The 22,633-nt window shown below is 42.5% G+C and overlaps 1 protein-coding gene across 1 annotated transcript in view; it reads left to right on the forward strand.

Moving 5' to 3' along the window:
* tenm1 (teneurin transmembrane protein 1) overlaps positions 1–22,633 on the forward strand; it is a 156,083-nt gene that overhangs the window by 127,575 nt on the left and 5,875 nt on the right. Inside the window, exons 22-32 of the mRNA XM_070836474.1 lie at positions 3,534–3,688; positions 7,218–7,301; positions 7,828–8,022; positions 12,031–12,118; positions 13,764–13,960; positions 14,448–14,761; positions 15,422–15,594; positions 17,202–17,446; positions 18,439–18,732; positions 20,053–20,297; positions 21,036–21,178. Of these exons, the coding sequence (XP_070692575.1) occupies positions 3,534–3,688; positions 7,218–7,301; positions 7,828–8,022; positions 12,031–12,118; positions 13,764–13,960; positions 14,448–14,761; positions 15,422–15,594; positions 17,202–17,446; positions 18,439–18,732; positions 20,053–20,297; positions 21,036–21,178 (2,133 nt within the window). The remainder of the gene's footprint in view (positions 1–3,533; positions 3,689–7,217; positions 7,302–7,827; positions 8,023–12,030; positions 12,119–13,763; positions 13,961–14,447; positions 14,762–15,421; positions 15,595–17,201; positions 17,447–18,438; positions 18,733–20,052; positions 20,298–21,035; positions 21,179–22,633) is intronic.

Below are 22,633 nucleotides of genomic sequence, written 5' to 3' on the forward strand. Positions count from 1 at the left end.
TTTCTCTCTAAATCTGAGCTGAATGCGAAAAGCATCGCTTTATCATCCTCTCCTTCGGTCCTCTCATCTCCCTTCCCTCTGTTTTTCCAAGGTCAGTGCAACTCAGTCTAATTCACTTTTCTTTGATGATAAAATCCAGTCCCAACTTTAGCCAAATGGCCGTCTCCCTCTGGAGTTGAGATTTATCTCAATTATTTCTCCACTGCTGTGTTTGCCAGCTTCTAAACATGAGTATCAGAGTGCCAGGTCCACCAGGGAGAAACGGTAAATCTTTTGATGTCTTGTGAGTATCCATCGGCTATACGGAAGGGCTGTAAATTCCCTTAACGCAGCATACAGCTTTACCCACAGCAGCAGGAAATCCAGCCCCTGACAAGGAGAATGTGGACTAATCTGCCGCCTTTTCAATAAACATGGTGAAATACTTAAACAACACATAAACTGGCGTAAATCCTTTCGCCAATGCCAAGCAATAATAGCAGTCATTCTTCATTGTTGTGCTTATGTGAGGATGAATAAGTCAGCCCGGTCCTGTATTTATTGTTGATGATGGATTGGCAGCTATTTAGAGGTTGCTTGCTCGAACATAAGACATGCAGATCCAGAGCATGCATACTGAGGGTGTCAGAAAAGCACAAACAAAAACATGAAAGGAAGAATAAAGGGAATTTAAGATTTAAGTCAATAGAACCAGAGGAGATGAGGAGAAAGTGTAATATCCAGGGACAGAGAGGGAGAGACCAGAAATCAGTATTGAGAGAGAGTCCTGGCTGCCTCGTCATGTCCTTGTGCAGGATTTATGAGCTCTAAGATCAGGGACAGGTTTAGGGTGCTAGGAGGAGGAATGGGTGCGAAAGAGAAAGGAAAGCACGAAGGATCCAAGGATGGTGTTAAAGCAGGGAGAATGTGCAGACTTTCAGACAGTAAGTAGGCGGTGGGTTGAGATGTCCCTCCTGCATAATGCAAGGTGACAGGAGCAGAAATGGCAAGGCCAAGAGGAATGAAGGGAAGAAATAAAAAAAAAAAAAAATGGGCTGAACAGTGGGAAACAGAGCACAGACCTTATTGAAGGGTCAAAGGGCACTGATTTGATTAGCACTTATAACACACGGGGCAAGACAGAGGGAGCACAACAACAGAAACAAAGCAAAGGACGACAAGAAAAAAACAAGACGGAGCAAAAAGAGAGCAGAGGAAGATCAAGTTAGAGAGGGTGGAGAGCGAAAGGAAGCTGGAAGAGGGGACGAAAGGTGTTGTTGGGGGGTGAGGTGGGGGCTGCGTGGGTGGTGTAATCTGTCTGTGTCAGGAGGATGATGAAGGGGCCAGGAGCGAGAGCTCTGCAGTTCACCTTCTGGCCTCTGGAGGAAACACACTGACCCTGGCCCTCCCCCGGCCCACCCCCCCTTCTCCACCTCCAGTCCGCCTGCACGATTTATGACTCAAAGGGTCGGTCCAGGGTTGCTCAGTTTGAGGACATTTGTGAATGCAGTTGTGGTGGCAGTGCATCGTGTTTGCTTGTGTGTGTGTGTGTGTGTGTGTGTGTGTGTGTGTGTGTGTGTGTGTGTGTGTGTGTGTGTGTGTGTGAATGTGCACATGTTAAGTGGAATCATGCAAGCTATTTTATGTCAAAGAGGAAGAGACCTTAGTGCCGCCTGGGGAAAAGTGTAGTAATGATTACTATCCTAGGCTGAGAGAGTGAGCATCAGCACATCCCCACATATCCCACGCATCCAGTATGACGGAGTTTAAAAGGAAAAAGACTGACAGAACCAGCATAAAAATCAAGGTAAAATGGGACAGGATGATTGAATGAGGGAGGAGTAGTTGGAGCTGCACCGCATACTGACTGTGTCGCCCCATTGTCCATATGTATTATGATGTGCACTTTTGCATGATCAGATCACTCATTTATTGAGGAAAATATAAAACATTCACTGGTTCCAGCTGTTGAACAACACAGTCATAAAAATAAGACATGAAATAATAAAAACAAAAAGTTATTTCAAAGACATCACCTTGTTCTCTGGGGAAATTTGACGGGCATTTCCCACTATTTTCTGACATTCTAAAGCTGCACTAATCAATAGTTCTATATAAACAGAGGCTTAAATGACTTTGTGTAATGTGAAAGGCGTCACTAGTCGTGATGAACCCGCAGAGAATTATCACACAAATCTGCAGTTCCCCCTCAGCTCTACCAAGTGTTTTTTCATCTTTCATACATCTCATTGTTTTTGTTTTATGACCCACAGCTTTAATTGCTCACGGCTCTCACCAAGCTTTTTTCGACAGAGAGCCGGATATTCCCCTTGGGCCTTGGTAGACCAAAACAGAGCTAAAAGGACAGAGTGAATGCTGGACGTCCATGGTGGCCTGAATGGTGCTGACACGTTTACTATGATATGAAGAAAACATGTCAATTTTTTGGTTTTCAGTTTATTCTGTATGTATGGCGCTTTTAAGACTGAACAAGTAATTGATTGATAGTATAAATCAGCAAATATGCGCCCTATTTATATGTTTTCACCATGCTACTGCATTCCATGTGTTGTTTTCTAAGGTTTCCTTTGTTGCATGTTGTATCAGGTCATTTAGTTTTGTGGGCTCCATTTAAACCTTTGAGGCATGCTTGAGATAAAGGGATAATATAACATAAACTTGACATGACTTAACGATAACCCATGAACAAAATGTGCTTTTAAATGGCACAACAGTGAGCCACATGCATCGGAGTTGGCAGGTAGGAATACTGAAATATGGCTTATTGTTGCAGACGCTAAGTGAGAGCAATCAAGGAGAATTGGCGGCATACGGTATGAGAGGTGAGGGTTGAGTTGTGGAATATTATCACTAAGGAGTTGAGTCAAAGGGCTATTCTCTGTATGGAGATGAGACGAGGATGAAGGTCGCTCCTCATCCATAACAGATGATTCATAGTCTGCCCTGACCTTTAATACCTGGACTTACCTCTCTCCCTCTCTCTCTGCTTACTGTCTGCTGCAGAGCTCCACTGCAAGGAGAGTTCAAGCAAATGCTGTTTTTAGCAAAAGCACAGTCACTAAGCATGTGCACTGCAAATACAGGCAGGCGCATGCACACATGCAGACATTCACGTGTGTGTTTGATTAGCGAATGCACATTTATAACGCACGTTTGCAAGCGCCAAATGTCAAAAGTTCACTGCGGCACCCTGCTCACATCTAATGTGACAAATAACTTCTTCCTCCAGTTGCATTGTTCTAATCCCTTTAGTGGGCTCTGGAATGGAAATATAATTACATTTCTGTGGTGCAGTGCCTTTGATAAGACAGCCGCTTGCTGAGCTGAATGTCTAACTGAGTTGGATGCCTCTCCGAAGCCCTCTCCTCGCTCCACTTTACTTCTCTCCCTTACTCACTCCTCTCCATCTCTCCTCTCCTCTCCTCTCTCTCTCACACTCTCTTTCACGCTGTTTCCTTTTTGTTCTCTCACCCCCACTCGCTCTCCCTGTCATCTCCAAAAGCTCATTCTGCCTCTCTCTCTCACCCACCCAGGTATTGCAGTGGATAAAAGAGGTGTTGTCTACTTCGTTGATGGCACCACCATTCAGAAGATTAATGAGAGGGGTTTGCTCTCCACTGTGATTGGCTCAAACGGACTGATGTCGACGCAGCCGCTAAGCTGTGATGCGCGCATGGACATCAGCCAGGTAAGCCAATAATGCAGTTGAGTCTAAAAGGCTGGTAGAAAGCTGGAGCCACATGAGATAGCCTTCATCCTCACCGATGGAGTGTTGCTTGGGTAATCTGTAGAAACAGAAGACTCCTGCATGTGTTTTGTGTCGTGAAATTAGAGCCATTAAAACTCGACAGATCACAAATACACGTTTGTTGTTCTCTTACAGTCAAGTCATTGTTTCATCAGTCTAAATTGCCCGGCCTGTTGCATAGACAATCTTTTCATCTTATTAAAGGTGTATGGCTGTGTTTCTTTGTGTGTGTATGTGTGTGTGTGTGAGTGAGAGAGACAGAGAGAGATAGACCAAAGACAGCGACTGCACAGATTTGATCAGCCAGCCTTCAGATCACACTGCTGACTTATATCAGGCCTATTAGAGCAGAAGATGAATTATAGATGAACTGCTGGCTCTATAGAGGGATCTCTGCCCACACATACGGATGCAAGTGCCTGTGTATGTGCGTGTATGTGTGTGTGAATATGCGTGTTAAGACCAGGTGAATTCCCAGCGGTGCTCTAATATGTCTTTAAAGGGGCCCGTACCGCCTTACCATCACTCTGTTTGTTGGTTATCGGCCCCTGGAGCATGCCTGACCGCGTCCGGTCACATTCAACCTCCATCTGTGTTTGTTCTTATAAACTGCTGTGACCTCAATGTGGCGTCAGTACTGATGGAAACTTCTGTGGCTAGAGCTAGACAAGCATCACTGCAGTAAATTATGCAAAGTGACCAGCCAAGTGTTGGCTTTACTTTTTAGTTTAAACAAGACATGTCATGCTCATTTTAGGGTTCATGCTTTTTTCAAAAGGGCCAATTAGAACATTTTCACACGCTTTAATATTCAAAAGTTATATTATTTTTCTCACACTGTGCATATTGCATACTCTTTTCACCCGCTTTCTGATCGCACTGTTTTGGAAGCATTGAAGGCCGGGCTCCATTTATTCTATGAAAGTTGCTCAGAGGTGCATGAAGCCAAAAACGTTTGACTTCCCGTGTGTACCTGGATGAAATGTACCCGGATTTTCCACATCATTAGGCCTGTAGAGCATGGGTTGTAGCGACTTGAGCCTGCCAAGTCGGCTAGCCCTCCTCTGATGTGATGGAGATAAAATGATTTCATCGCATGGCTCTTCTAGACTTTCCGCACGTTATCGGACCGAATGGATCAATTTCTGATGATGAACTGAGTAATTTCGTGGGGGTTGTGTAAATATTTAGTAACTGATTTACATTTCTTTTTCACAATGTAAGTCTATGGAAAAAATTTCAGCTCGGAGCTGATGCAGGCAAGCACCCAGGAAGTGCGCCAGGCTTTGAAGCCAATTTTACATAGTGGCCGCATCATGTAATTACAACAATGGCGTCCATCACGTGATGCCATTGGGCAAAAAAAGTATTTTATACTATAAACTTACATTATAAAAGGAGAATGGAAAAAAGGAAAACTCCTGCACACTGTCCTCTTACTTGCAAAAAGCTTTATTGTAAGTACAAAGTACAGCTTTTTTCTTCTGTTGCCTTTGGACATTTTCTCTCATGCACCTGTCTATAAAAAAAACTTAAGCTGTGCATGAACTTTTTTAGGCAAGTCTCATAAATTTACATTATTATTACATTAAAATCAGCGGAGAAACTTTTTTGACCGTCACAAAATGATTCATTTCACCATCAGAATTTGATCCATTCGGGCCCAATAACATTTGGAAAGTCTAAAAGAGCAGCATGATTGAATCATTTAATCTCCATTTAAGTTAGCGAAGAGCTAACTTGGAAGCTAGCCAGTTCTGCCGGCCTAAGACACTAGTTTGCATGCTGTATGGACCCAGCCTACCACCATGTAGAAGATTTGGGTAATTTCATGCTCAGGAAGTCGATTTTTTTTGTCTTCATGCGCCACTGAGCAACTTTCATTGGAATCAACAGGGACGCTGTATCCAGTTCACTTTACGCTTCCATGATCAGCTCTGCCAGTGCTTCCAAATGTTCAAGTTCAACAGAAATAGCAGAACAACCTAAAAGATGGCAAAGCATACATATTCCAAGTCTGAAGTCGGGTCACGGACAGCCAGTATCGATCCATCCTTGAGTTTGTACCATTACCAGCCCTCATTAAGAAAGCAGTCCCAAGCAAAACGCATACACACATTCCAGTTTTCCAATCGTTGTGGGAATATTTCCATCAGATTTCCATTCAAAATAAGCTCTCTCTTACTCTCCTTATTTAATTTACTTCATTTGACACTTAAACAATAATAAAACAGGATGAAACATGCAGCTTCCGAATCTCAGGTTGGGTATTGATCCACCCTTAAACTTGTACCATTACTTGACAGTGTTAATAGAGCAGTCCAGAGCAGAATAACTATAACGGTACAAAATAATGAAATGTTAGCACTAATTATTTCAACACCTGCTGAGTCAGGTCTGCCCTGTGCGCAGCCAGGTGGACGTCAATCTGTGATCCAAATCGTGACACGAAATAACTAATGTAGAGCGTCATGGAGTGATATAGGCTTCAATCACAGATGACGCTAATCACCGGCTAACAATGTTTGCCCTCAGGCCGGCTAATGTCCTTTGTGGCTGTTGACATCTAAGTGATATTCAGAACTATTTTAGGGCCTGCACATGCAGACATTACAACAACAGTGTCCTTTGAAACCAAAACACCTTCAATGTAACATTCAGCAAGGTAGTACACAAGTCAAAAACAAACTCTGAGACTTCATATATTCATTTGAGCAAAAATTGTATTTTAGTTTCTGTTTGATTTGAATTCAGCAGGGCGCACTCTGTGTACAGCTTAACTTGTAAAAGTGATCGCCTGTCATCACTGCAAAGTTCAATATCATGAGCAGGAGAGATGTGATGCCTGTGCTCTTTGGTTAAGGACAGAGTGAGTCTTGCTTGATGAATCTCTCCACCTCTTAAAATGGGATTTCAGAGTGAACCCTCCTCTCGCTCATTTGACAGAGCCTATAATTGGACATGTCAGTGGCAATTTAACATGATCCATTTATTTACCAATCCATCCCCAGAGTCATCAATCACCTCACTGATCCTTTAGACGCACCGCCTCCACTCCATAGCTCACGGTTTGTGTTTGTTTGTGCGAGACAGACAGTGATGTGGGTGGCTGTGTACTAGTGTAGGTTGTCTGTCCTTGACCCCCACAGTGTTAGCGGGCAGGGTGTGCTATTTGAGCAGGCGGCGATCATGGCTATTGGTTGACATTTGGAACAGTGCCGAGGCGAGCCAGCGTGAGACTTGAATAAACACAGGGAAGGCTCCCTGCCCGCCGCTGACCTTTGCATGAGCTGGGAGGGTCAGGAGGCCTAATGCTATGTTATTAAGGAAATATTATCTGTATCACCTGTAACTGACTCTTGTGGGAGACATCCTCCAAGGCTTACGTGTTCTTTTCTTTTAGTTTTTAATAGCAATATGGCTATTGCTTTTACAGTCTGTCCTTATATGTGTGTGTGTCATTGCACAGGTGCGTCTAGAGTGGCCAACAGACCTGGCCATCAACCCTCTGGACAACTCCTTGTTCATCCTGGACAACAACATTGTCCTACAGGTAGAGAATCAGGCCTAAAAAACACAGTGGTTTGACTAAAATGCTGGGTTTTTTTGAGAGACACTGGCATTATACATAGCAGTGGAAGAAAGTAATGAAATATTTCTCACAATTTGCAGTGCTGTCACTTAAGATGCATTTAGAGTGAGTGCGGCAGTTAACATAAAAGAAAGGGGGGAAAAAAGCGCCTTGTTAAAAAAAATAACAGGCTTTCAACAGCCTCTGCAGAAGTTGTTTTGAAGAAAGTGTCATTCAGGTTTTGCATATCACCCCAAAACTTCTCCAAATGTAATGAATTGGCTGTTTGAGTTTGTGTCTTGTAAAGATTTAATGAGTCATTAGATGAGGCAAGCTTAGGTTTGGTTATGATTGATGCACTGGATCAATAAAGACATATTGCTTGATTTTACTGACCAAAATAAATTACTGGAAGCAGTCTTAATCATTCATTTTCTGTCTTTCTTTTACAGAGAGATCATAGATACATGATGGTGTATTTTTTTAATTGTTTATTTTTGCATATCAGGTATCAGAGGGTCTTCAGGTGCGTATTGTGGCAGGCCGCCCCATCCACTGCCAGGTTCCAGGTATTGACCATCACCTGGTGAGGTGGGCGGCTGTGCGCGCCACCCTGGAAGCTGCCAAAGCCATCGCCGTGTCCCACCTGGGCACACTGTTCATCGCTGAGACTGATGAGAGACGCATCAACCGCATCCAACAGGTTACTGTCACTACACATACCAAGCTCCTTTCAGCCTGTTTTTAGCTAGAGACGTTCTGATTCGGGTTTTCATTGAACTGATCTGATACCAGTCATTGTGTTCACAGTTTTAAACAGTTTTTCAGAGGGCTTTCGCATAAGTATGGTGGCCCTGAGAGCTCAACACACTACAACTTAAGAAAACACATACAAGAGGACACAAGACGAGCAATTTAAGAAAACATCCTCATCAATTTGACAACACATGCGTAGCATTTAGAAAACACGCTGCAATGCATTACATTACAGAAAGCACAGCAGATTGCAGTGAAAGTGTTTCCACAGGACAACTGAAAGTGCTGAACGTGGTTTAACACACTTGTGGTTGTCACAGTTTGTGACTGGTGAGGTTACTGATTTCAGTATGTTCCATGTATCATTTGTTTTTGTGCTATCTTGACTTCTGCTCTCTTCTGCGCATGCACTGAAAGTAATCACTCCACACACCAGACAGCGTGCAGTCTGCATAATACTCCTATAGGCATTCTGAGGAGAAGGCTACAGTAGGTCAAGAACTGTAATAATAATGAAGTAAGCTCAGCTTTGACCTTAAAAAAATTTCACATCACACATTATTCAGAGGCCGTCTGTCAGCACAGGTGAACCGGATAGTAAAGGCTAATATCTGTCAGAAACTCTAAATCTCCTCAGAAATCATTAAAATGACTGATGGAGTTCCGCTTTCCCCTGCGAGCTGCGTGCAGTGGGAACTTTCAGCACAGGCACCGAGTAGAGGAGTAGCAGAGGTCAGTCCACAACATGAACATAAACGGATGACACACGGACCCGACTTCGGTTACTTCACGAGTCACAAACCACGGCAACAACAAGCGTGTCGAGCCATCTTCAGCATTTTAAAAATGTCCTCTGGAAACACCTCCATTGTTATTTGGTGTTATTGTTGCCTGTGTCTGTATTCTGTCATGTTGCCTGTAATGTGGTGTGTTGTCTGAATTGTGTCGAGTTGTCTGAATTTGCAGCGTGTTTTCTAGATGCTGTGCACGTTTTGTCAAATTGATGAAGATGTTTTTTTGATTTACTAGTGCTTTGTCCACATGCATGTGTTTTCTTAAGTTGCAGTGTGTTAAACACCCAGAGCCACTCTTAAAGCCTCACTCATCTCTCCACATCTTGAGGGGTCACCCATTTCAGTTTTGATGTATTTATTATAACGTTCCTCATAAATTCTGTATAAAGTTATAAAGATCACATTATTCAATGTATTAATGCATTGCTTTGTACTAGTTCCTAATGTCAAATGCAATTGGCTATGTTGCTGCGTCAAGTGATACACTATACCCTCCAAAATCTACCCTCTTCCCCTTGTCTGGACAAGCCACTGTGAACGATCACAGATCAAGGGCCCCTGCAAGAATCCCTATTACATCTCTAACTAAACTGACAAACAGGAAAAGGCACCTCAGTTGCACTTGACACCCACAATCCATCTGGCCTCGTGACACTAATTTACTCTCGCACTTGTTGCATCATGAGCCTCTCTGCGGTTAGATTGTTAGCTGTGTTCACAAGCGCTTTGCAGCAAGAAAGTGTTCACAATCTGCCTCTTACATGTGGGCATACAAAACCCTGATGCATCCAAAAAGTAACCAAAAGCCTGTTTTCATTTTAAGAAAAAAAAAAAAAAATGTCTTTGTCCATTAGCTCCATTAGCTAGCAGCACGCTATCACAGGCCCACAGCAATTGGGAACCAGCAGCACAAAGATTTTGCCTGCTGGACTCAATCAATAGTCCCTTTGTGGTCCGCAGCACCATGCTGAGTCCATGTGGAGGCAGACAGGAACATAAAATGCCTCGGATGCCTTTCTGATGGAGCCGTGTTGGATAGGGCAATGAAAAGTCTTTAAATATATATATATTTGTCATACCTGCTTTATGTTTGGTATTTCTGGGTCCATATTTGTCCTTCATGTCAGTATCATTCACACAGCAAGTCAAACGATAACTAAAAAAAACCTACTGCCTCAGAGACGGACCTGGGAGATATTCTGAGTGTAGCTGTTCCTATGCACACTCTGAGCAACATGTAGAAGTTCCCCTCTGAGACTGAATGAAACCATTTTATGACATTGAACCGTAACATAAAATTAATGATAATGTGCTGCAGATTTTCTCTGTGGTTCTGATGTGTAATCAGCACAGTCAAGAAGCTGACAGGCCGATGCAGATACAATGTGATGCAGAAAGAATTAAATTAAATACAGAAAATTGTGTCACTTGTAAGACAAACTAGCTGCACACAGGTACCGACTGACAATACTTTTTAAACTGATAATAAATGACACAAATTACCTGCTACATTTCATCTTAAATGGCTGACACCAGCTGCATCTTGTACTGTGTAGCCAGAAAGTCTATTTTTTTTAAGTCTAAGAAGCCCTGTTAAATGTGTACGTGCATTGGCCACAGTAAGTATTTAGGCGACATTTTGGCTCTGCTCTCGTGGTCCACACACATCTGTTTGTCACACACACTCAAAACATTTGGCCATAACATCAAGGACCACACATGCATAACCAATATGTGTTGAATTTTATTTTACTTGGTATGTAGAGGCTGAGAAGTTACTGAATATGCATGGTATTGGAGCTTTGAGGTGCATTAAAATCACAATCATTACATCCCAAATTAGCTCTGTGGTGGCAGTGTTTGTTTTCAATTAAGAGCAAATTGCAAGAACTTGTTTTCTGTGAAGTGGGCACTTTTTTTTTTTTTTTTTTTCTAAGATGGAACATTTATTGAATACAAGTCATGAGACTTTTAAAAAAGAAGTTGGTCATTATTTTTTCTACATTTCACCACCTCTGGAAAGTGAGTGCATGGTTGTCCTACTAACGTCCTCCTGCTGGGGACTCAAAACCAATTCGGACAACTCTGCAGGTCTCCTTAAATCCTGGAGGACACATGAGTGTTGTCTTAGGACAACTTCATGAATGTGCTTTTACTCCTACAACTGAAATTAGGACTAAATGCGCAGAATGTTTCGGCCAGTTGGGATTTACTTTCTTCTCTAAGATGCTTGATTAATTCAGACTGAGATCATCAAAGTTTAATGGAACAGTTCAACATTTTAGGAAATATGCTTATTGGCTTTCTTGCCGAGTGTTACGTGAAAAGATTGATACCACTCGTGTCTGTATGTTCGATATGAGGCTACCACCACAGACTGGAGGCAGGGTCCAACTCTAAAATCTGCCTACCTCTAAAGTTCTCCGATTGCCAAGTTATATCTCGTTTTTACACGTCTGTTTTGTACAGATTAGACAAACAAGATGTGACGCGTTAATTAATGAGCCTTAGAGGTGCTACACAGGCATGAGAGTGGTCTTCTCATCCAAATGACTGAAAAGTCTAAATACAGAAAAGCTTTGTACAACACACTGAAAATCATCTTTCCCTAAGGGATAATATAGATGATTTAAAAAAAAAAAAAGATCCAAATCAAACATACCTTCCCCAACAATGCATGCTCCCCGAGGACCACTAAAGAAGCATCTCCCCTTTGAGATGCATCAGAAAGTAGCTATTGCCGTAGCAGTTTTCATCTTCATTTATTGCACTCTCCAGGACAATCAGCTCTGTTTGCAAAGTTCGTCAAATTAGGCATTTAGCCCAAATGGAAATGGGGAATGTTCTCACTCACTGAGGATACATCATGCTTTTGTTTTTCCCCAAATTATGAAAGAAAAATCATCTGCGCTTTCATCTTAGATTGCTTGATTGAAGTACCAGCGTACGAGGAGCCAAATGCATTGTCGTCATTTTCCTCTTATTTCATTTTAACATCATTAATTCGTAGCTCATGTTTTGTATGAAATGCCATCTTATTATCTTGTTTGTCGCAGAGATTAGACATAACAAAGGCCTGCCGTTGAACATTATCTTCCCTTCAACAATGATCTCCTGCAGCATTTTGTAGCCGTGCGTGACGTTTTCTGAACACTTCACAGGTGTCGACCAACGGGGAGATATCTATTATCTCTGGAGCCCCCACGGACTGTGACTGTAAGATAGACCCCAACTGTGACTGCTTCTCGGGTGGGTCATCAAGCACTCACAAACACACACACACACACCCACACACACACGCTATGAGAGTGTAGGATTAAGTAATGGGGGAATATTAGATTATGCCTAATAGGATTACAGTGCTAAAAACAACATATAACTGCACTTAGAAATCATGTTAGATCATATCATAGTGGGCCTGCTTCAGAACTATGAGGATGGAAACAAAACAAGAACATTTTAAAAGCTTTGACATGACTTGAATGAATTGAAATAGTCTGTGTGTCTTGATATTGAGTGATTAAATCTTGCCGCTCATGTGTCCCTGCTGGCCAGTGATTTTATTAGCAGAGCTCAGGAGGAACTTTTTCTCTCTTATCTGTCTCCTCCACTATTTTCTTCTCCACTTGAATGTGTCTAAATTATTTATTTTGCAATGGGATTTTAATATCTAAGGTGGGCTGTTTTGACTCTCCTTGAAAAATAATAAAAAATTATGATAATGAGGTTTATGTAAACAATGACAATATACAGGGAAGAGCTGACTACCCACAGTGTCACAATGGAGAAGTAAGCAGATGTAATTTGACTTTGTGAATGTGTATGTTGGGTATGCGGAAAGCGCCTGTGTGTGAGTGTGTATGTGTCTGTGAGAGGGATGTATTTTTATTTGTATTCATGGGGAGCCTCCTTCTCCACAAAAACCTCCAGCTAAATTTCAGTAGGAACCATCCACAGAGAAACCTTTCAAATCCATTCAAATTACAGGCAAAAGAAAAAGCTCTCATTGAAGGCTGAAGGTTTTAACTGGTTGGTGTATCATGGAAGGGCACCTGAAATGTAATAAAGGGAAGAGGGAAAGGACCAAACAAATAAGCAGATGTTCTTTTGACAGTTAGGCCATGCTTTCATTGTAAGTGTCAGAGGATGTGATTTTATCATTTAATTCTGCTCATAAAAATCAGCCTCTTTTCTATTCAAAATGGAGGGAAGTGTCTCTCCCATGCCACAAGCCAATGGGCTGTAACCATCCCTATTTCTTGGGTTGTACTTTGCATATTTTCAATCATGTCTTGCTGTTAACAGATGATTACTCTCTTCAGAGGCTTTCCGTTTCCATCCCTTCACCATAGACACTCAGAGTGTCTTTGAACATGCGCACGTGTGAATGCACATCCGCAAATACAAACAGACAGGAACACACGCACGTGCACAACGCCACACACACACACACACGTACGTGCTGTCAAGAGATAAACCGCTACCCTGCTGCCTGCACAGACCCATCAGAGGCCCCGGGCCCACCACTGACAGCATCTAAAGGGCTTCACCCAGCTATTATCCCGCTGTGCTACCAAAGACATCTGAACGCATTCAGTCACCCACTACCACTGTATGATAAGGCTGAGGTCACTATCAAGGTGGTCCTATCAACACCAATGGGAGGCTACGGTATCCCAACAACTCCAAGTCCTGAGCTAAACTGATAAACGCTGAAACGGCACCATGTGATCTTCATATTTTGCAAAGCTTGTGTGTACCATTTGTGACTTCTCTCTTTCTCTAAAGAATAATTTGTATCACTCCGTGTGTTTTTATCTGAGGGGGCCTTCACTTGTGCTACTTTTTTGATAAAGACTTCATTGAAATAACGGCTTTGTGTTTCTTTTATCAGGAGATGGAGGCTACGCACGCGACGCTCGTCTCAAAGCCCCCTCCTCTCTGACCGTGGCCCCCAACGGCACGCTGTATATTGCTGATCTGGGCAACATCCGGATCAGAGCCGTCAGCCCCAACCAGCCTCAGCCCAGCCCAGCCGGATTGGTGGAGATCAGCTCCCCTCTGGACCAGGAGCTCTATCTCTTCAGCCAGGTACACAGTGTCTGAGCTGGGTCTGTGTTTATATTCATGTGAAGTTTCTAGATACTTGAGCACTATAATACTAAGTACTATATATACTCCAATACTGTCAAGTATAAATGGATTTTGATTAATATGATGTAATTCTATGCTGTTCCTAAGGTTAAACTTTTATCATAACACTAGTTACTAGTAACTTAGGTGTTATTTACACCCACCCTGGTGTAATGCTAACTGCTGAGAAGTTAACTGAACCAAATGCCAGAGCTAGTGTTAGCTTACTTATATAATCATTTGGAGGAAGGGTAAAAGGGATCATACGGAATATGGTCGACACAGCTGACCTGGTAGTTCAATAACAATGATCTGGGATGATTTTAACAGCACAATATAAATCAAATTCCAAAAGCTGTAGCTGATAGTTACTTAGAACTTTAAGGACTTTAAACTTATCAAACGGATGTATGTATAGCTGTCTATCTCCTCTTTCCCGTGACAGAATGGCTCCCACATGTACACCAAACACCTGATCACCGGCCACTACCTGTACAACTTCTCTTACGGCACAGACGGCCAACTGTCTGGAGCGACATGTCGCGACGGCCATGGGCTCCAGGTGAGGAGAGATGCTCACGGAGTGCCTCTGTGGCTAGCACTTCCTGGTGGGCAGGTGTACTGGCTGTCCCTTAGCAACAGTGGAACACTGAGAAAGGTGTCGGCCCAAGGCCATGACATCGCCCACATCACTTACCATGGCAACACTGGTCTCCTAGCAACCAAGAGTGATGAGAACAGTTGGACCACTGTTTATGAGTAAGTCTACAGTTTCTTTTTCTCTGCATATTGTTCTCTCATTTTTCTCCTTCTGTCTGCTTTTTCTGTCTTTCCTTCTTCTGTCTTTCTTTCTGTTTTTCTTTGCTTCTCGCGTTCACTCTTTCTTTCATTCATGGGTGGTTGCTTGCCTCTGAATGTATGTATGGACACGTGATTGCATATGCTGTATGTGATTGTGTATTAATGGGAGGCAGAGTTTATGTTTGTGGTGTGAAATGTGAGTGCCATCTGGTGGTAAACAGTGCATCGCTGGTATAAAGAGCTGGAGAGACTTTTTTTTCTGTTTAGTTTTTTTCTTAAGTGACTGATTAGCTGAAGGATGGCTCTGCAACACTTTGATCACACACATGTTTAGTATCACATATACAGTACACACACAAAACCACATCTGTCTGAATTATTCACCGCTGCTGACCGAGTCCCTGTCTCAAATTCCGCAGCTGGATAATTACACATATAAATCATAGTTGACACTTACTCCGTGCCGATGTTTGTGCATATGTGGGGAAAGCAGAGTGATAGAAAATGGGCATACGTGTGCTTATGTGTGCGCATGGCTGTGTTCATTTGTCAGAGAGCGACAGTTATCTGTGTGTGTTTGTGCTTGTTCATCATCGCCTTTTGTGTTTATTCTCCAAGGTACAACAGCGAGGGCCGTGTGACCAACATCACCCTCCCCACTGGTGAAGTGAGCGGTTTCCATGGCAACCTGGAGCGCTGGTCTCGAGTTGAGGTTGAGGCGTCCAACCGAGAGAACTTCGTCACCAGCACCAACCTGTCTGCCAGTGACACCATCTACACATTCAGACAAGGTGTGTGTGTGTGTGTGTGTGTGTGTGTTTTCTCCTCATAGGTCAGTAGGAACATTGGTAAACTGTATGAAGACAGCTTAGGCACGGCCAAATATGGGGGCACAGATGTAATGTCCCCATGTATTCACTGGCTGACATGCAGGAAAGATTATAGCCTCACCATGACGCATCTACCCGCATCTAGTTTGCCACTAACATGCCGCAAGGCCGTTTATGACTCATCTGGGGGGGACTAAAGCTCAGACAACATACACAGATGTATGAGGAGGGCAGACCGTAAGGTTATAGTGATGTTTAAACATTTATGACTGGCAAACTGCAATAACGTGGCTGTTATTCTGGTCGGGTCAGACACACTGACCTGTGTTTTTCTTATTCTCCTTCTTCATCGGCTCCACTGGATGTGCACGCAGGAGATTCACAGCATCGGCAAAAGATTTATCCCCTTTTCTATAAATAATTCACATATGGATCTGACATGAACTCTTTACATAACCAGACTAATGGGCAGCAAAAAAAAAGTGTTTTTTTTTTGTTTTTTTTAGTTCTTATTTACAAAAAAAGAGACAGATCCGACTGATGTGTGAAATGTCCTAACAACTGCAGGAAAAATGGAAAAGAGGGCAGAGATGAGAAATGGAGAAAATGAGAGTGGAGTGGAGAAGCTGCTCATGGGAGCAGTTTCCTCTCATGTCATCGCTTTAATTGCTCTCTAGCAGTTGTCACTATGACAGGACTGCAGGGAGAGAGAGGCTGATCCAACACACACACACACACATACGCGGACATGTGCACGGCGCTACAGTATGGCGAGTAAGATTTCAATTTTTTATTTATTTTTTTTATTTTAGAGTGGCCCCCTTTATCTCCACCACCCACATATTCACCATTTCTTTTCCTGCTTCTGAGGCAGCAATAATCATATATACAGAAACACGTTTTATGGTGTTGGAGGGAATAGAGGTTACTATCCAGTTTATTAGCCGTGTTAAGTTTTATGATTAAAACATGGTTTTATTAATTGTGTTTTTGAAATGGTTAAGGTGTGAGGCAAAGTGATGCTGGCATGATTACATTCAATATGAAAACTTACCCAGAGCAATATAGAAATGAAAGATCAGTTTCTGAGAAACGTGTACAACGTGTGAATAGCTTTCGTGGCCAAACACCTCTCCCTGGACCCCCCCTCTCCCACCCCTTCCTCTTTTTCTCTTTTTCTTTTGCTCTCTCTTTCTCCTTCTCTCATACTCTCCTTTTGATTTCAGTTTTCTACAGATACAGTAGCAGATACAGTAATATAACTAATGTTCCAGAAAAGATTTTAAAAAACAATCACCATAGAGAATTTAGCAATTTAATGAAACAATGTGTATGCTGGTGTAACTGACTGATTTTTCTTAAGACAGTTTTTTAGCGAGAGTGACTAATGTTTTTTCACACTTTTTTCATCTGCACATTTGCATGCTTGTGTGCACATGTGGTTTTGTGTGTATGTGTGTGTGTGGGTGTGTGTGTGTGTGTGTGTGTGTGTGTGTGTGTGTGTGTGTGTGTGTGTGTGTGTGTGTGTGTGTGTGTGACCACCCATACGATCAACCCCCCACACCCAGACCACGCTCAGAGTTCCTACAGAGTGAGCGCTGACGGGTCCTTCCTTGTGTCACTGGCGAGTGGGATGGAGCTGTCTCTCAGCACGGAGCCCCTCCTCCCCGGAGGCGTCGGGGGAGGTGTCAGTCCCACAGCCAGCCGCTGTAACATCAGCCTGCCTGGAGACCATGCCCCCAGCCTGATAGAGTGGAGGCAGAGGAAGGAGCAGAGCAAGACTAACTACAGCACTTATGAACGCAGGCTCAGGGTAAAACACTAAATCACCAACCTATTCTTTAGCTAACTCAGATAATATAATAAATAAAATTATTCTCCAAATCCAGCACTTAGGAAGCTAGAGTTCGGTTTAGCGGTTCAATCCCCGCCTCCTCTAGTCTTGTCCTTGGGCAACATACTGAACCCTTAACTGCTGAGTGTGTGATTCCTGGTGAGCAGGTTTGGCACCTTACATTGTGGCCCCCTGCCATCAGTGTGAATGTGTATATGTGAATGTCGCGTTAAAGCGCTCTGAGTGGTCAGAAGACACAAGGCCGCTATACAAGTGCAGTCCATGTAACGTTAGCAACTTAATCCACTCCAGTAACCAGCAAACATCTCAACAGCACCCAAACATCATAGAACCCTGTGTGAATAGGTCAAATTACATCATCTCAGCCACATCTTTGAAGTAAAAGTTGTGAAATCTGACCTTTATACTCTCCATCAAAATGACAAATCTATTTAAAGTGCAATTTATGCAGAGGATCTCACAGTTGATCAGAGCCTATTGAACAGTAGTACAGTTCGGTGTTGCACATCATGTTAGATGTTTTGACTGATTCGTGACGTCAGTGGGAAGGAGCTGATAGGTCAAATGACTCGGAACCTGTTAGCTGTACTTTCCACAAATCAAACAAACACCGACTGCAACACCTCTTCTCTTTTCCTCTAGCACAGAAAGTACACAAGAATATTTAATGAAATGGAAAAGGACATTTTATCTGATGTGCATTAATTAATTAGCAATCCTCAGGTCTTGTTTCCTTACTTGTTCACAAGGCAATATATTGTTAATATGCAGGTCCAGTTTGCTCTAAATGTCACAATTAATTTTTCCTAAACTAATGAAATTTCTGCTCGTCTCAGACATGCCACTTCATTTACATTTGCACGTCTGTGGGTTTATTTAGACTTTATGATGATTAATATGAAGCAATAACAAGTGTTATTTTGTTGATGTTTTACTGATTTTCTCTTCAGGCACATAACAGGAACCTGCTGTCCATAGACTTTGACCAGAGCACCAGAGTAGGGAAGATCTACGACGACCACAGGAAGTTCACCCTCCATATCCAGTATGATTCGCTGGGCCGGCCCGTGGTCTGGTCCCCTAGTAGCAAATACACTGAAGTGAACATTAGCTATTCTGGTGGAGGATTGCTCTCAGCCATCTACCGTGGAGACTGGTCCGAACGATTGGAGTACGAGAATGACAGGGTGGTGTCCAGAGCCTGGGTCAACGGCAAGATCTGGAGCTACACATACGCAGAGAGAGTAAGAGCTGCACGTCCAGACGATGTGTTCAGACCGAAACACGTTCAGACAGAAGCATGTGATAGACAGTTTCTCTCTGTTTCATGCTGAGATTTGTTTGAGGGCTTCACTGCTGTTTGTATTTGCTTTTGCTGTCAGAACAGCTTCCTTTCCTCGCTGCATCAAGGTTAGTTAGTTAGGTTAGCAGTTATGTGAAACCAAAACTAACACTAAAAGTGTGAGAAGCACTTCTGTTATATGAAATGAAAGAAACAAACGGATAGCAATTGCACTACCAGCCGTGTTTGTTTTAATGCTTTCCCTCCTCCTTTGAGGCAGCCATTGGTTTCCATTCATTTTACTTCAGTATTAAAATCATTTTGCAAAGCGAAGGTAACCATATGTCTGCTTTGCATTTTTTTAAGTTCAATTATTGTGCAGACTTTTTAAATCAGTCTGCACTTAAAGCTGCAGGACTAGACAAAAGAACTTTATCTTTGAGAGCGGTAAAAGCAGACAAGAAGATGTGTTCATTGGGATGAATTACGTAACTTGAGCAAGTTTCAAGGCCCCTGTAACTTGATCTGGTGAAAAGAAAAGAAAGCAGTGGTTTCCTGAAAGTGGGTTCTACAGTAAACACTCAAAATGCTTTGAAAAATGGTTATAATTATTTCTAGCCATGTAATTTTTGGTAAATGGAATAAAACACGAAAAGAGGCATGTTCCTTTGAGTGTGTGACAAAGCTGAAAGCTACCAGAAGCTATAATTTCCGCCCTTGAAATTAACTGAAATATTTAATGAATGATATTCAGACTGAAATATATTTAGTGTCAGCTTTTGGTCTAAGACAAAATTAGAGTGTAAATGAGCTTATATTACAGAACCATCTAGAAATTAATGATACCTGCATGTATTATTAATACATTAATATTATACCTTACGGTTAAATAGAAAGGTATTCTTACACAACATTGTTTTACCACAGTTTAAATAGGTATAGGACTGCCATCACAGATTGTTTAAGCTTGTCTGAAAAGTATAATAGAAGTTCAACAGTATATTTGACTGTTGCTGTCGTCTGCAAACCCAGAGCTCCTGTTATGGTGATTTTTTATTTCAGTGATGATTATCCAAGTTTTCAGAATTGTACAGCCTTCAAAAATACCTGAAAAATGAATGGTCCTCAAGCTAAATCCAAGGTTGCTTCTGAAGTGCAGACATTTTGGTGATGCCGGTTCACTGAGACTGACATTGAAATCAAAAAACACATCAGAGAAATAAAAAGCTCCACAGAGATACTGTATTATAACTCTGCTGTGTATCCGTCTGTGTTCCCGCAGTCCATTATGCTGCTCCTACATAGCCAGCGGCGATACGTCTTTGACTACGACCAAACAGACCGTCTGGTTGCCGTGACGATGCCCAGCATGGTGAAACACACCCTGCAGTCGCTCCTGTCCATTGGCTACTACAGGAACATATACACTCCTCCTGATAGCCAGGCCTCCTTCATGCAGGACTACACCCTGGACGGGCGGCTGCTCAGGAGTCAGTATTTGGGAACAGGACGCAGTGTCATCTACAGGTAGGACACAGATCGCAGAGGCATTACCGGATGTTGGTTTTATCACTTAATTTGGGGAGGCGACGCAGTGTGGAAGAGGTGACATTGGCAACACCACCGTTTTGATTTTTATGAAACTTGGAGGCGTTCTGCATCTTGGGCCTATAGTCAGCCGTGTAAAAACGTAACACTGATTGGCTTGATGAAGCTGCTATAATTAAAGTCTAATCTGAGAAATTTAAATGCCCCATTACAGCTCTAAGTCTATCTGACACAAAACGTGCCACACACACACCCAGCTGTCCTTACAAATTGCACTGATTGGACTAATGGGGAGACTGATTAAAGGTCAAATTTTTTATCATCATACTATGTGAGACACCACTGATCTGATTTTGATGAAAGTTGGAGGACTGATTCGGGCAGTGTTCTAGCATTTAACATTTTTGATACTCATTGGCTGGATGGGGACACTACAGCATAATAAACGGCCCCATTTTCAAGATTTGAAAGGCTATAACTGCCACAGCAGCCGGTCTGATTTTGATGAAATGTTGATGGATGATGCAACTTGTTCCTTGATGGGAGAAAGGATCTATGTATTATTCATGAGTTGTAGCATGTTTACTTATGCTGAAGTTCAGATACTTAATTGTACAAAAAAAAAGAAATGTTTTACTCCACACTCCTGCCACCACTCACTAATTTATCACCTATTTTATAAATTGTTCTTTTCTTCATTTTACTTTTTTTTTCAAGGTATACACCAGCAGCTCGGCTCTCGGAGGTGGTTTATGACTCCACCCTGGTGACCTTCACTTATGACGACGCCTCTGGCACTGTGAAGACCATTCATCTCACCCATAATGGCTTCATAAGCTCCATACGATACAGACAGACAGGTACATATACATAAGCATCCGCGCTGCATATACGCTTAACTGCCACAAATTAAAATATTTACAATGTTTAATAAGTCATCTTCAAATTAGTAATTTATAGAGATCTATCTGAGCATAAAATGGTCTTGTAAGCACACCTCAAAGCATCTTCACTGTGATAAGATAATACAATCATACATCTTGAGGCAGATTTCTTGAGTGGTATCAAACTCTGTAGTCTGTAGTCTGCCTTTGAGTCAGCCGTTAAGTTATTTCATCTGAGACTGAGGCAGTTAGAAGTGTGGTCTACCACAGCTGTAAATACAAGACCACCCCTCGGATGCTGAGCCATGGTACATCTTCCACACCTCCGCAAACCAGGTTGTCTGAACACAGTAAACATGTATGCATGTGAGGTTATATGTGGTGTACTAGTTTTGGATATACCACATTTGTTTAACCTGCCTGCATTTGTCTGTGTTTGTGTTTGCACTCACACGTGACTTCTTGGGACAAGAAATCATGAAATCTTACCCGAGGCCATCAATTATACCTCTAGTATCGTGACAATTGTTTCACTTCTGATTCAGAAAATTAGTTAGCGAGACATTGCACTCCATAAATTGCAGCATTACCCAGTAATGGCATGACCATCAATGGGTGCCGTTAGCTGTGGCAGCAGATATGTTCGGATACGGTCATTGTTAATACAGTTCACCAATTCCCTCAAGTTACAGAGTCTTTCCAGGGTCATTGAGAAAGCCCTCATCTCTGCTGCTGGTTCACTTCACATGGCTTTGGGATTGGCTCGCCATGATCAGGTGTCACTAATCTACGAGGAACAGCTGTGTGTGCGCATGTGTGTGTGTGCATGTGTGTTTATCGCTTTGCCCTCGCTGTGAAAAGACTCTCACCTTCCTTTAACTGATCTCATTTCAGCAGAACAAACGAAGCCTTGGAGAGGGGAGAGATAGTGGTAATTGTCCCTTGAGAGGAGACAAGGGAGAGTAGGGACCAAAAAAAAGGAGACACGGGGATATAGAGAGGTAGGTGAGGAAGAAAAGGAGCAGAATAGGAGAGAGAAAGATGACAGCTTGGGGAAGTGACAGCTAGAGAAGCGAAACGAACAGACTGCGTGTTCCCTAGGGCTGTAGAAAAGCCTCCACATCACTCTCACTGCTTCTGCCATTTTCCCATTAGCGCAGGTTTAGAATCAACATTCCACTGAAAATAAAAATAGAAGATGTAATGCTGATCCAGCTCTCTACAGTCTCCAAAGCTAGACACTTAGTCATTTTAACTGCAATCAGAGTCATCTCAAACAGCACCATAATGGTGTCTCATTAGCAGGCCTTTTTCTAAATGGAGGATGAGCTATAGTAGCTAGCAGCAGAGGTGATGAATGGTGTTGTTAAAGTTGATGTTCTGACATTAAGGAGCACATTGGCCCATCATGGCTATTGTCTTTAGATTTCA

The sequence above is a fragment of the Pempheris klunzingeri genome, chromosome 9 (assembly GCF_042242105.1).
Source record: "Pempheris klunzingeri isolate RE-2024b chromosome 9, fPemKlu1.hap1, whole genome shotgun sequence".
NCBI lineage: Eukaryota > Metazoa > Chordata > Actinopteri > Acropomatiformes > Pempheridae > Pempheris > Pempheris klunzingeri.